Consider the following 13,443-nt stretch of genomic DNA (forward strand, 5'->3'; position numbering starts at 1 on the left):
AAAAGCCATTTAAAGAGAATAACAAGGTCTTGATGTACAATGTGTTCCCTAAATGTTTGTTCCCCTTTATCCTGAAGACACTGAGGAACTAGTGAAAGCTTTTGAGCAGATCATGTTCGGATTATTGCTTTAGTTTCAACCCCCTCTGCAACACCCCGGCAAATGGTTTCCCAGCCTCTCCTGTAACACCCTGAGTGACAAAAGATCGAATTTACTATATCCGGAAGCAGTCCATTCCATTTTCAGACAGTTTTAATCATTAGCTCTTCCTTCCTTATGTTGAGCAGAGATCTGCCTTGGGTGACAGAACAAATCTAATCCCTTTTCCACATGATAGGGTGAGGCAATTAACTTAGATAAGGAAAGCACATGCCGCTTGTTTGAGGCACTGAGAGGGCAGTTTTATTTATGCACATATCCAGCAAGTAGTTGATATGCAGGTCTGTAGTTCAGTAAAGAGATCAGGAATGTCATTTATATGGCAGGATTTGAAGCTATGAAAATAAATGACATTGCCATTTAGGGGGGCAGAACTAATGAAAGTATTAAGGAATAGTAAGCAGGGTAGAAAGGGAGCCTTTAAAGAAGAAAGCAGGTAATTCATGGAAACAAATGTGGTGAAGAGGTCAGAACAATGTCAGAGAACCAGCGAACCAGTCACTAAATTTGAAGACTAAGAAGTCACCCACTGATCCCTGACAGACAGTCAGGCTTCTGCTCCCCTGGAGCTTTCCAGAGCTGCTCAGAGCCACACTACCACATTGAAAAGCAGATGCACGCTTCCTTTTGGGCTAAAGAGAGGTGATTTGAAGCAGGAGCAAGTACTCCAACATTTCCCAACCTGGATGTTGACATAGGTTTCTCAAATAAGGCTCCCATGCTCTATCTTTGGGGAAACACTGCCTAGTACAGTCCTTCCTGGAGATTAATCACAGGCAAGAGCCCCATTTTCCTCTGTTTAAGCCTGCATTTGCCCAACTTACTAAACCACTGATTTTTCACACAATATTACTAATTATTTTGAGGAGCTAGTGTTTTCTGGCCAATAATTTGGCAAATGCAGTAAGCAAAGGGATACAAGACAATAGTTTAAGGGACTATTGGTATCAAGGGATATATTTTTCTTTTTAAGAATGGAAGAAGCTTAAATATGTTTACATGCTGAAGAAAAGGAACCAAGTGTAGAGTGAAAGGCCAAAAGCAGGAACAAAAGGGAAGACAGCAAGCCAGGTTCCGATAAAGGGGTTAGCTTAGCAAAGGGCCTCAGCTCAATGTTTAGCCATAAGACACTAAGTCCCCTGATTAAATCTAGTGATCACAAATGGTTACTATTTTCCTAACCACATCTACTTTCCTCAGAGGATACAGACAATTTATCTAGAGAAGGTTACGGGCAGATTATATAAACTGATTCACTAGACACAGTCATGGTCTCCACCCTCGCCTCAGAGTTAAGCTGAATGCATCCCCTTGAATTCCCTTGCCTGGGCCAGGGAAGAGTGCTCCAGATTGGGAGCCAATGCCCCATTCCCCCTGCCCAGGCAGAGAGAACTCTAACACAGGATAGGCGGAGAGGGGAAATCTAAAAATAAAGCTCTCCAAAGAAACTGTCTTGCCTAAAGAGCAGCTTCCCACGCACACTGGAGTGCCACATCTGCGGGGGCTGGAAGCACGGAACGGAACAATCCTGACCAAGTCATATAAGCATTACCTATTTTAGGGGGTCAACAGTGCATTTCTGATTTCCCCCATCAGCACCCCAGTATCCAGGCTGCAGACTGGGAACAAGGGCTTTAGTGACAGAAAACAAAACTTTCTTTTCCAGGGGACTGGAAAAATGACCAGTGACTAGTCCTGCCTTCCTACCATCCTCCCTTCACAGCTTGAGGTAAGCATAGCAAATGCTTTCAACACACAAGGGGTGGAGTTGAGGGTTCACATTAGAGAAGATTGTGAAGGGTTCTAGTGGGCTTCAGGCTCAGAGATGGGCTCCCTCAGCTCCACTCCCTGCCATAGAGTCAGGGACCACCAACTGGGGAAAAAGAAAAGCAAGCACCATGAGAAAAATTGCAATTAGCATTGACATCCCTTTGCTATTGTCATCTCACACCCCAAGGACAGAGCAGTTGTCACGTTGCCAAGCAACTAGCAAGCGCAACTTCCAGGCCAGGTATCAGAGGCCACTAGAAAAAGTTCAGCCCAAGAGTTTGATATGACGCCACACTTAAGCATTAAACACAATACTGTAGCGACTTCTGGCTCAGGAGAGTAATCCCCACCACCTTTCGCTAAGGGCTTTAACCTTGGAGAGATACAATGTACTTGGCACCAGATTTTGGAGTTTTGCCAAGAAGCCAAAGCAGGAAGAAGGAAGCTATCCCTAATTCTATGAGGAGTCCACAATATTCGCTTGGCACTCCAACTCCCCAGGAGATTTGTACTTTGACCTGACAAAGTATTATGCTATGCCTCAAGGGTCAGAGAAGCTCAACCTTGGAAATATCTTGGAATAGCTTTCAGCAGCAATATACTCCATGCCACCTATCTGTTCCCTCCACCCCCTCCCTCTTCCTAGGGCACATACACTATACATCCCATGATTCATAGATACAGCAGACCAGTGCTGCGGGTGGTGAGGGGGGAATGGAATCACAATAAAACATCCAGAATGCAGCAACCTGTCAGTTCTTTGGTCTCTTAAAACAGACCCTGTACCAGAACACTGCGATAGTTGCTATGCTCAGATACAAATCCTGATGTCTATCTTGCATACATGGAAGGGGATGGGGGGGTGGCAAGTTTCCCCTCAAAGCACAGATTGCAAGCAAAGTACTTTGAACATTTGACTGATATTTGAATGCTGACTAGCAACAATCACCTAACAGTCTTTTACAATTATAGCAAACTGAAATTTTCCCATACTGAGTCATTCATGAGCTAAAAGGAAGAAGCCAGCTCACAAAAGGGAGGAGACACTGACCATAAAATACACAACCTAAGCATACAGTGAGAATCGTTATTTTAGTACTGGGAGTACATACTCCCTAGCTCACTAGTTAAATAAGAAGGGCTGGGTTGGCATGGAGCTCTCCTCGTCCAGCACAAGGGCTAGTGCTCTGAAGGGCAACTTACCTGACATACAAGGACCTCTTCTCACTTGTTCGGAGGGACCCAGATCCAGAGCTCATGCTGCTGTTCATCATTTGTTCTCGCAAGTCATGTATCTTCGATTCAAAGCGACTGTATTCTGTCGCGGAAACAAGGGAAAAGACAGGAAAAGAATGAACTCAAGGAGCTCCCCTGAGCTTGCATGCCAGCAGCCAAAGAGCCAGAAGGCCCCTTGGCTTAAAAGCAGCCAGAGCCAGCCCACTCTGTCTTTGCTTTGATAAGCAAAGTCCCTCCTCCTAACCACAGAAAGACAGACTTCCCTTCAGCCCCAGACTAACAGAAGGAAAGAATGCACCTGAAAAGGGAGTAGCATTTGGGCAGGTCAAATGCAAAAAGCTCTTACCTGCCTCAGAAATCTCACTGATCCTTTAAAAAAATAACAACTGGAAAGAGGTTCCAGTGCAACCTTTATAAATCTTTAGAGCCGACACTAAGGCCCAAGGAGAGCAGATGGGAAAGGAGACTTTCCCAAAAAGCGGATTGCAGAGAACAGATGGCCCTGAGATGCAGAGCAGAGGGGCTGGAAAGGACCTGAGGTCATTATATCATTGTTAGGCAAGAAGACAATTTTTTCAGGATGACTTCTTGGCTGGGGTGAAGGGGGGTGATATTGGAACCCAGTAGAGAGGTAAAAACAAACAAACCTGACAACCGTAACAACCATATGAGGAGAATTAAAGCTCTCCTGAGTTATTTCCCTTTTAACCAATAGCCTCTTTGGCTTCAGTAACATACACTAAAACATAAATTCTCCCAAATCGAGAAGTCGGCGGACACCTCTCACCTCCAAAATCATCTAGGCATTGAGGTCATAAGTCCATCCCTAACCTTACAGCCCAGTGAGACCATCACAACAGCCGGAAACAGCCTTATCACTCTGGAAATGTAATACAGGTTTATGCCCAATTTAAGAAAACCTGATACAAGAAAATTAACTCTAGCTGTACAATTGTTATAAAAGGTTTTTATAGGGCTGCTTTGCTGTACATTCTCCAAGGACATTTAAAATACAATATTCACACTTACCAAACACACAATTACACATTTTCCAGGCCTATAATTGCCACATAAAATGGGGTATTATCTAAGGCCACAGGCTGTGGAAATACTAGAAAACAGGCATACTTCACTATGACAAGCTGACTTTAAAAGAAGCCAAAATTTATAGTAGGGGTTGAAGGTTGGGAAACTGCTTTAAAAAACACACTTCCAGAGGAAAAAATTCCACAAAAGCAATTTCGTGCACCATAGAGGGCTGGCAAGAAGCATCCCCACCTAGTCCGTATGACTCTACAGGAGAAAACAAAACACCTGTTCCGGCACCTGACACTCCCCTTCCCTCGACAAAGCAACCGGACTGACCTTCAACTGGGTGTAAGGGGAAATGCTAAAGCCTAAAGGGGAAGGAATGGAGTCAGGCAAATAACCTCCTCTCAACAAAGTTTCTTTTGTTCATTGTGGTATCAATTTAACCAACTGGTTAAATTCGTGCGCTCTTTCATTCATCACACACCGGTGTTATGGTGATTTGTCCTCATTACCTACTCCTGTTCCTGAAATCCTGGAGGAAGCAGTTAAGTCACTGACTCACCCATTAAATGTTGCAGGGGGGCGGTGGGTAGAGAGACAACAGCTGGACAATGTTCCTGTTCTGAGGGTTACATAGCAACCCATTAATATCAATGAGGTGCCCCAACTTAAAGGTAGGGGGTGGTGACCAATTTGTCACAGAAGCCCTGGACTGTCATAGAGCACAGCAGCAGGCCAGTCTACCTCTGGAGACCGCCTGGGTGCTGGCCCCACCCCAAGGCTTGGCCCTCTACACTGGGTGGGGATTGTTTCTCATTCGTTCCTTTCTGGCCCTCCTCTGAGCTCACTGGCTATGGGCAGAACCATGTGAGACAAAGATTTCTGACCAGGCAGCCTTTTCTTAGGGGATGATAAATAAAAGAGACAAAGAACTATGCATTGAACTGTGAACAAAAAAGTACACCCAATCTATCTTTAAGCCATGTTTTCCCCTTCTTGAAACTTGTTTATATATTCCCTTCTTTGGAATTGACTTGCCTGCTGAACTCCAACTCAGCAGCAGGTCATGGCGGTTGCTTAGTAACTACATTTCTTTAAAAATCCTTTAAAAAACAACCACCAAACCACCATTTCCTCAAAGCTCCTAATCCAAGGCTGATAATTCTGGGCCAGAGGGCCCACTTAAAATAGACTACAGAAAAAGAACAAAGCTATTGCTTCAAGGCATACACTTTTTGTTTTTACATGTGCTGCTAAAATTTCAAGTTTATTAAATTGTGTTTTATTCACTTTTTTTCCATTTGGATGATCCCCTTAGAGTTCCAGCTCCCCATCAGTCTCTGGCTTTTATTTGTAGATTTATCTAAAGTCTACTAGGCAGAGCAGCCTTTGAATAAATGATTGTTGGGTAAATGAGGAGCAAATTAGAAAACTGTGTCCAAGTTGACACTTCTATTCTTAAACTAATAAACTTAATGGTTTATTTAACTGATGGCTGCCAGCTTCACTGAGGGCTTAGAAAGGTAGTTAAGAAGCATTCACATTTACTTTTGTTCCCAAGGTTAACTGTTGGGAGCAATTGGGGTTTATTATTTTTAAACACCCTTTTGAGATGTTAACCCACAATGGGCAGCTGATTAACAGACTTTGTATACAACAAAGAAAAATCATTCTAACAAAAAACTGTTTAGAATAGACTTAGATACTACCTCCTCTTAAATATTAGAGGTATCATTTTCCCAGGACAAAAGCTTCCCTTAAAAAGCATCTCAGTTCTAAGACTTCAGGACTCGCCAAGCTCCCTCCTTCCCTCTGATTTGTCACTAACACAGCCATCACAGCCAATGCTGGAGGACATCTCCTAGGCCAAAGTCACCGCCTAGGAAGCCCACCTGACCAGCCTCTAACCCAGACGGCCCACTTCAAAGAAGCAACACTTAATAGTAGACTAAAATCTCAAGTCTACTAAACTGCTCTTTGTTTTTTCCCATTCAGATGAACCCAACTGTTTGTGATCCACAAAGATATCCATACAGTCATCGCCCTCTTTCCTTTTTCCCAGTTAATCACAGAGAAACAAGTGGGAGGGGGCACAATCAGAGGTCAGTACCAAAGAAGGGTTTTGCCCCAGTCACTGACAAGCTGGGGTGCCTCTAAAAGATCAGGATTTGGCGCCCCATCCCAGATACACAGAATCAGAACCTACTGAGCAGGGGCCCAGGAATCTGCATTTTAACAAGCATCAATGTGATTCTGATAAAGTTTGGAGCTGCTGGTCTTAACTTACAGAATTGGATCCTGCAGTGTCTCTCAAAAGGAAGATGGGGCCAGAGAGTGGATAAGCTCTCAAAAATAAAATTTGGCAATACAATTGCAAATCCTTCGGGAAAGGAAAGCCCTAAAGATGCCGCAGTCTTATGTGCCTGCAAAGAAAGCTGCTGAGTTTACACTTTTTAAAAATTCTGTATCACTTCTCCATCCCACTCCCCAGAAGATACCACTGTTGATATTTTTAGTATGTGTCCTTCCAGACTTATCTCTATGCATATATGGTTTATATACATGTACTCACAATTCACACACAAGCTTTTTTCATTTTCTCACACATCATGAAAACCCATCCATGTTGGCCAAGCATGGTGGCTCACCTGAGGTCAGAAGTTCAAGACCAGTGTGACCAACACAGTGAAACGCCGTCTCTACAAAAATACAAAAATCAGCCAGGTGTGGTAGCACATGCCTGTAGTCCCAGCTACTCATGAGGTTGAAGCAGGAGAATCATTTGAACCCAGGAGGCGAGGGTTACAGTGAGCCGAGATCACGCCACTGCACTCCAGCCTCGGTGACAGAGCAAGACTGTCTCAAACAAGCAAGCAAACAAACAAAAAACCATCCATGTCAGTATACAGACCTCATTTTAATAGCTGCATAGGATTCTATACTATGGACAGACCGTAATTTATTCAGTCATATTCCAATTGATACACATTTAAGTTGTTTACAATTCTTAATATTACAATCAATGCTGCATTGTGTATTTGTGGGGATTTTTTTATTTTATTTTATTTTTTGTAGAGATGGGAGTCTCACTATGTTGCCAGGCTGGTCTCGAACTCCTGACCTCAAGGGATCCACCTGCCTCGGCCTCCCAAAGTGCTAGGATTACAGGCATGAGCCACCGTGCCCAGCCTGCACTGTATATTTGAGCATTTCTGTTGCACAGATTACTAGAAGTGAAACTGCAGGGTCAAATTATACGCAAATTAAAATTTTTGATTAGCACTACCAAATTGAACCCCAACATTCTGAAACCCTTCTGACTGAGGACAAACTACTATTCCAAAGCTTCTAGTACTTTTTCTGTTTCTGAAGTGGAGGCAGAATTTACCTTTGAGGAAAAATTGATTTTTCGTTTGGAGAAAAACACTTTATAAACGATACCCCTTTTTCCCTGCATACAACCAGTGTTTTCTCAAATTTTGCTGATGTTTCTTCCTAATTGCTTCCTCGGATCTATTTCTTTATACCTTTAATTGTCATTGCCTTACTGTTGTTTTCATGTCTTAATTTTCCCTTGACTATTTTATTATCTCTTCTCTGGGCCACTGCTATATCTCTCCAACTGGTCTCCTGCCCCAAGGCTTTACAAACTCAAATCCAGATTAGATTCTTATTTGAAAAGCTTTCCTAAAGCTTGAATTTGTAGCCCCCCGTCCAAGTATCTATAATGACTCAATGAGCACTAAAGAATTTTACTTTTAATATGTCAACTAATCTTTCAAGGACTGCTACAACCATCCTCCCATCACACCCAGCCTATCTAGCCCACATCTCAATTACACAGGTCTTCTTTTTGAGCTAGCCTGCCTGGACCCCTTGAATACAGCTTGTTCAGTTCTACCTGTTATTCCCTGCTCCTGAAATATTTCTCCCCTGCCTGACACTAAACAACCTTTACATTCTTCACCATCTTTCCTACCTCATTTCAAGAAGTTTTATTCATTCATTTATTTATTCAAGTATTTTCTAAGTTTGGGCGCAGTGACTTACACCTGTAATCCCAACGCTTTGGGAGGCCAAGGTAGAAGTATTGCTTGAAACCAGGAGTTCAGGCCGGGCGCGGTGGCTCAAGTCTGTAATCCCAGCACTTTGGGAGGCCGAGACGGGCGGATCACGAGGTCAGGAGATCGAGACCATCCTGGCTAACACGGTGAAACCCCGTCTCTACTAAAAATACAAAAAACTAGCCGGGCGAGGTGGCGGGCGCCTGTAGTCCCAGCTACTCGGGAGGCTGAGGCAGGAGAATGGCGTAAACCCAGGAGGCGGAGCTTGCAGTGAGCTGAGATCCGGCCACTGCACTCCAGCCGGGGGGAAGAGGGAGACTCCGTCTCAAAAAAAAAAAAAAAAAAAGAAACCAGGAGTTCAAGACCAGCCTGGGCAATATAATGAGACCCCAATTCTACAAAAAATTCAAAAATTAGCTGGGCATGGTGGTGCACACCTATAGTCCTAGCTACTTGAGAGGCTGGGGTAGAAGGATCACTTGAGGTCAGGAGTTTGAGGCTGCAGTGTGCTATGATCACACCTCTGGACTCCAGCCTAGGTGACAGAGTGAGACGCTGTCTCTAAAAAAAAAAATTACTGAATGTCTACTGTGTATCAGGTATTGTGCTAGCTGCTGGGAATATAATGGTAATCAAAATAGTCCCTAGAAATTACAATTACAAAACAATTATTTCATTACAATTGTGATAATTGTGATGAAGAAAATGCTAAGAGAGAGACTAATAGGGTGACTTAACCTACCCGTGGGAGGGGGGTGGAGTTCAACAAAGATTTCCCTGAGGAAGTGACATTTAAGCTGAGTCCAGGGAAAGGGCACTGGTGAAGAAAGCATTCCAGACAGAAGGAACAGCATGAAGTAAGGGTACAAAATGTATGGAACATAGGAATGTAAGGGGATACTGGCAGGAGATAAGACTAAGAGGTAAGCAGGGGTCAGATCATACAAGGCCTTGTAGTACTATGGTAACGTTATTAGCTCACTGCAACCTCCACCTCCTAGGTTCAAGCGATTCTCCTGCCTCAGCCTCCCGAGTAGCTGGGATTACAGGCGCCTGCCACCACTCCCAGCTAATATTTGTATTTTTAGTAGAGACAGGGTTTCACCATGTTGGCCAGGCTGGTCTCAAACTCTTGACCTCAGGTGATCTGCCCGCCTCGGCCTCCCACAGTGTTGGGATTACAGGCGTGAGCCACTGTGCCCGGACAGGTTATTTGCTTTTATCCTAAGATAAATTCTTTCTCAATGGAAAGAAGCCATTGAATGATTTTAAGGAAAGGAAGGACATGATCAGGTATGTGTGTCACTTTGGCTACTGTGAAGAGAATAAGTGCAGCGTCTTATATCTACATTTAAGTTTCTTGACCGACGAAGCACATGCTTTCTATGTTTGTGTATCCTCCACAGCCCCTAGTATAAGAAGCCCCTGCTTTTACAGCATCTAAACCAGCTAGCCCTTCAGCCTTTGCTCAAACATGTCCAATACTGGGAAGCTCTCTAATTCTTTTTTTTCTTTTCCTTTTTTTTTCTTTTTTGAGACAGGAGTCTCGTTCTGTCACGAGGCTGGAGTGCAGTGGTGCGATCTCAGCTCACTGCAGTGTCTGCCTCCCAGGTTCAAGGAATTCTCGTGCCTCAGTGTCCCGAGTAGCTGGGATTACAGGTGCCCACCACCACATCCAACTAATTTTTTTTGTATTTTTAGTAGAGACGGGGTTTCACCATGTTGGCCAGGCTAGTCTCGAACTCCTGACCTCAAGCGATCCACCCACCTCAGCCTCCCAAAGTGTTGGGATTATAGGCGTGAGCCACTGTACCCAGCCGAGAAAATTTTTTGGTTCAGCGCCATCCCTTCTGCCAGCTGGTCCTAATTTTCGTGTCTAAAACAGCATAAAACATGATGGGTTCTTTCCTTCAAAACAGTGTGAAGGAATAGTTTAAAGAAGGTCAAAGAGTTGGAAAAGCCTGGAACAAGACTACTGAATAAAATGGGAGTAGATGGCAGAGTGCAAACAGGGGAAGGGGAAGTAATGGTAGGCTGCAGGCCAGATTATAAGTGCTTGAGATAGGACTTTTCTTACTAGGGAATGGGAACTGCGTTTAAGTGTTTAAACAGGAAAGTAATACAATTAGAACTAGGTTTGAGGGAAAATTATTCTGGGGGTGTAATATAGAATGGAGGACAGAGAGAGAGAGATAACAGAGAACAGGAAGCTACTCTACTACTACAAACAATAATTATAAAGGCCTGACATTGTATAAGGGCAATGAAGACAGAAGAGACAGGAATCAAGAAATATGTTGGATCCTTCAAAAGTGGAGAAAGACAAAAAAGAAATATATTGGAGCTTGAAAGGAGAAAATTTGACATCTGATTGGATGTAGAGTGAGAAAGGATCAAAGGCAAAGAAGCTGAGTTTTTTTCTGGGAGACATGGAAAAGGTGGGATATCAGCCATAATGCAGAATGATCTCAAGAATGTCCTCAAAAAGTTACATCTTCTCCAGGTTAACTGTTGTTATTTCCTTAACCATTTTCCATCCAACACAGTTTCCAGACCCTCCACTACCTCACCCTTGTAAACTCTAGTGCTCAGAATTAGTGGTGATGTCGTTTACTAAAATATAAGCTCCTTGATGTGGTTTTTGCTTCCTTCTCAAGGTTTAGTGTGGTGATCTGCACCCCTGTTAAGTCAACATTTATTGAATGTGCCAACTGGATATAGAGGTCTGACAGGACAAATCTGGACTCTGTAATTCTCAAATTTTGGCTCCTCAGGAACAAATGGGAGAAAAAAAAGAATACAAACTTTCTCCTTTCACATGCCCAAACATGCTAAAAACTGACCAACAAAACCATGAACCACTTCTGCAAAACACTAACATGTCAGAGGTTTCAAGATATACTTAACAGCCCAATAAAGCATCAAAGGGGACTGAAACTACAAGGTTCACTATTGCGAACTGGACACACACCCAAGCTTCCAAGTCCAGCTCTCCTCTAAGCCTCTGCTTGCAAATCCATCTACCTCCCTAATGACAGGAAAATTGTCAAAAATTAAAAATGACATTTTTTATTAATTTGGAAAGCTAGAGGTGCTCAGTTTCTCAACCGGTATTGTTTATTTGGTTCTATTTGATTACAGACAGGAAAATATTGTAGAGACAGGAAACAAGTGGTAGCAACAGAAGATATTTATTCTGCATGTAGTATAGACTACAAATGACTCAAATGAAGATATAAAAGGCGCAAAAGTTACAAAATAACATCCTGCCTATCAAATTTAGAAAAGACGCTGGGTGCAGTGGCTCACTCCTGTAATTCCAGCAATTTGGGAGGCCGAGGCAGGTGGATCACTGGAGGTGAGGAGTTCAAGACCAGCCTGGCCAACATGGTGAAAGCCCGTCTCTATTAAAAATACAAAAATTAGCCAGGCGTGGTGGCAGGCACCTGTAATCCCAGCTACTCAGGAGGCTGAGGCACAAGAATCGCTTGAATTTAGGAGGCGGAGGTTGCAGAGCTGAGATCGTGCCGCTGCACTCCAGCCTGGGTGACAGAGTGAGACTCCATCTCAAAAACAAAAACAAAACAAACAAACAAAAAAATACCTGGTCTAAAATGACTGGAATGAAAAATGCCTTGATCTCACATCAAACTAAGAAAAAGTATTCACAGGATCTTGCCTTCTCACCTATTCCGGATCACCCAGCAGATCAGGGTAAAAGCCTCAAATAGGACCTTCTCTATATCTAAAAGGAATTTCATATAGCATATTCAAATGAAAGATTAACAGAGTCTTTGGCTCCTGCAACCCATAAGCCAAAGTATATGTAAAGACCACCAAGACAAAATACCTCATCCAAAAAACATGAGAATAAAGACAGATTTGTACCTTTTCCCTGTTCTCCAGGTGGTGGGTACACTTGTTAAGAATAATCTTTTCCACTTAACAGAGATGCTATAATGCACTAACTAAAACACACACATTTTATGATGAAGTTTGACAACTTGAGTTAATGTAACCAATTGCTATGTTTTACCAGGTCAGTGGAGAGTCTGGATTCAAATGTTCTTCACAGTTGTCACACCCACAGGATCACAAACTCAACTGAATTTCCTTTAGGTCAAGTTTCTGTGGAAGACACTCAGAAAATGGGACCTGGAGAAATACTCTTCTCATCTAAGTTGTCAAAACACCTATGGTCATTTTCAATAACTGATAATCCCAGTGTAAAATATTAAAGTCCAAATCGTGTGTGTATATAAAATAATTTTATTTACAATAAAGGTGGTACTTCAAAAATGCAGAGAAACGATGGATTATCTAACAAACGGTACTGAGGTAATTCATTAACATTTGGAAGAAACTAAGTTAGTACCCTACTTTACATCACAAATCAACTCCAGGCAAGTTAAGGTTTTAAATGCAAAAACAGGCCGGGCACAGTGGCTCTTGGCTGTAATCCCAGTGCTTTGAGAGGCTAAGGCAGGAAGATCACTTGAGGCCAGGAATTTGAGAGACCAGCCTGGGCAACACAGTGAGACCCCATCTCTACAAAAAACCCCACAAAAATTAGCTATGCATGGTAGCATGTGCCTGTGGTCCCAGCTACTTGGGAAGCTGAGGCAGGAGGATCACATGAGCCTAGGAGTTTAAGGTTGCTGTGATCTATGATTGGGCCACTGCACTCCAGCCTGGGTGACAAAGCCAGACCCTGTCTCTAAAAAAAAAACAAATACAAAAACAAAAATATTAAATAACTAGAATAAAACTCAGATGGTATTTATTTGCCCTCGGGTAGGGAAAGCCCTTCTAAACCTCTGAGCACAGGCAAAATACACAAAACAATAGATTTGACCACATAAAAACATATAAAACATCTGTACATCAAGATAAAATTAAAAAAACAGGCTGGGCACGGTGGCTCACGCCTGTAATCCCAGCACTTTGGAAGGCTCAAGTGGACAGACTACTTGAGGCCAGGAGTTCGAGGCCAGCCTGGCCAACATGAGGAAACCCCCTCTCTACTAAAAAATACAAAAATCAGCCGAGTGTAGTGGCGCACGCCTGTAGTCCCAGCTACTCGGGAGGCTGAGGCAGGAGAATCGCTTGAACCTGGGAAGTGAAGGTTGCAGTGAGCTGAGATCGCACCACTGCACTCCAGCCTGGGCGACAAAGCAAGACT

At 43.2% G+C, this 13,443-nt stretch overlaps 1 protein-coding gene across 9 annotated transcripts in view; it reads right to left on the reverse strand.

The window, feature by feature from the left end:
* Positions 1-13,443, reverse strand: part of DLG3 (discs large MAGUK scaffold protein 3) — a 57,361-nt gene that overhangs the window by 22,584 nt on the left and 21,334 nt on the right. For 8 of the 9 annotated variants that reach the window (XM_009197774.4, XM_009197773.4, XM_009197771.4 and 5 more), the window contains one exon: positions 3,133-3,247. In XM_009197774.4, coding sequence (XP_009196038.1) covers positions 3,133-3,247 — 115 coding nt within the window. Of the gene's footprint in view, positions 1-3,132; positions 3,248-3,511; positions 6,990-13,443 lie in introns of those variants that run through there. The other variant, XM_031660527.1, reaches the window with a different exon arrangement.

The sequence above is a fragment of the Papio anubis genome, chromosome X (genome assembly GCF_008728515.1).
Source record: "Papio anubis isolate 15944 chromosome X, Panubis1.0, whole genome shotgun sequence".
Lineage (NCBI taxonomy): Eukaryota > Metazoa > Chordata > Mammalia > Primates > Cercopithecidae > Papio > Papio anubis.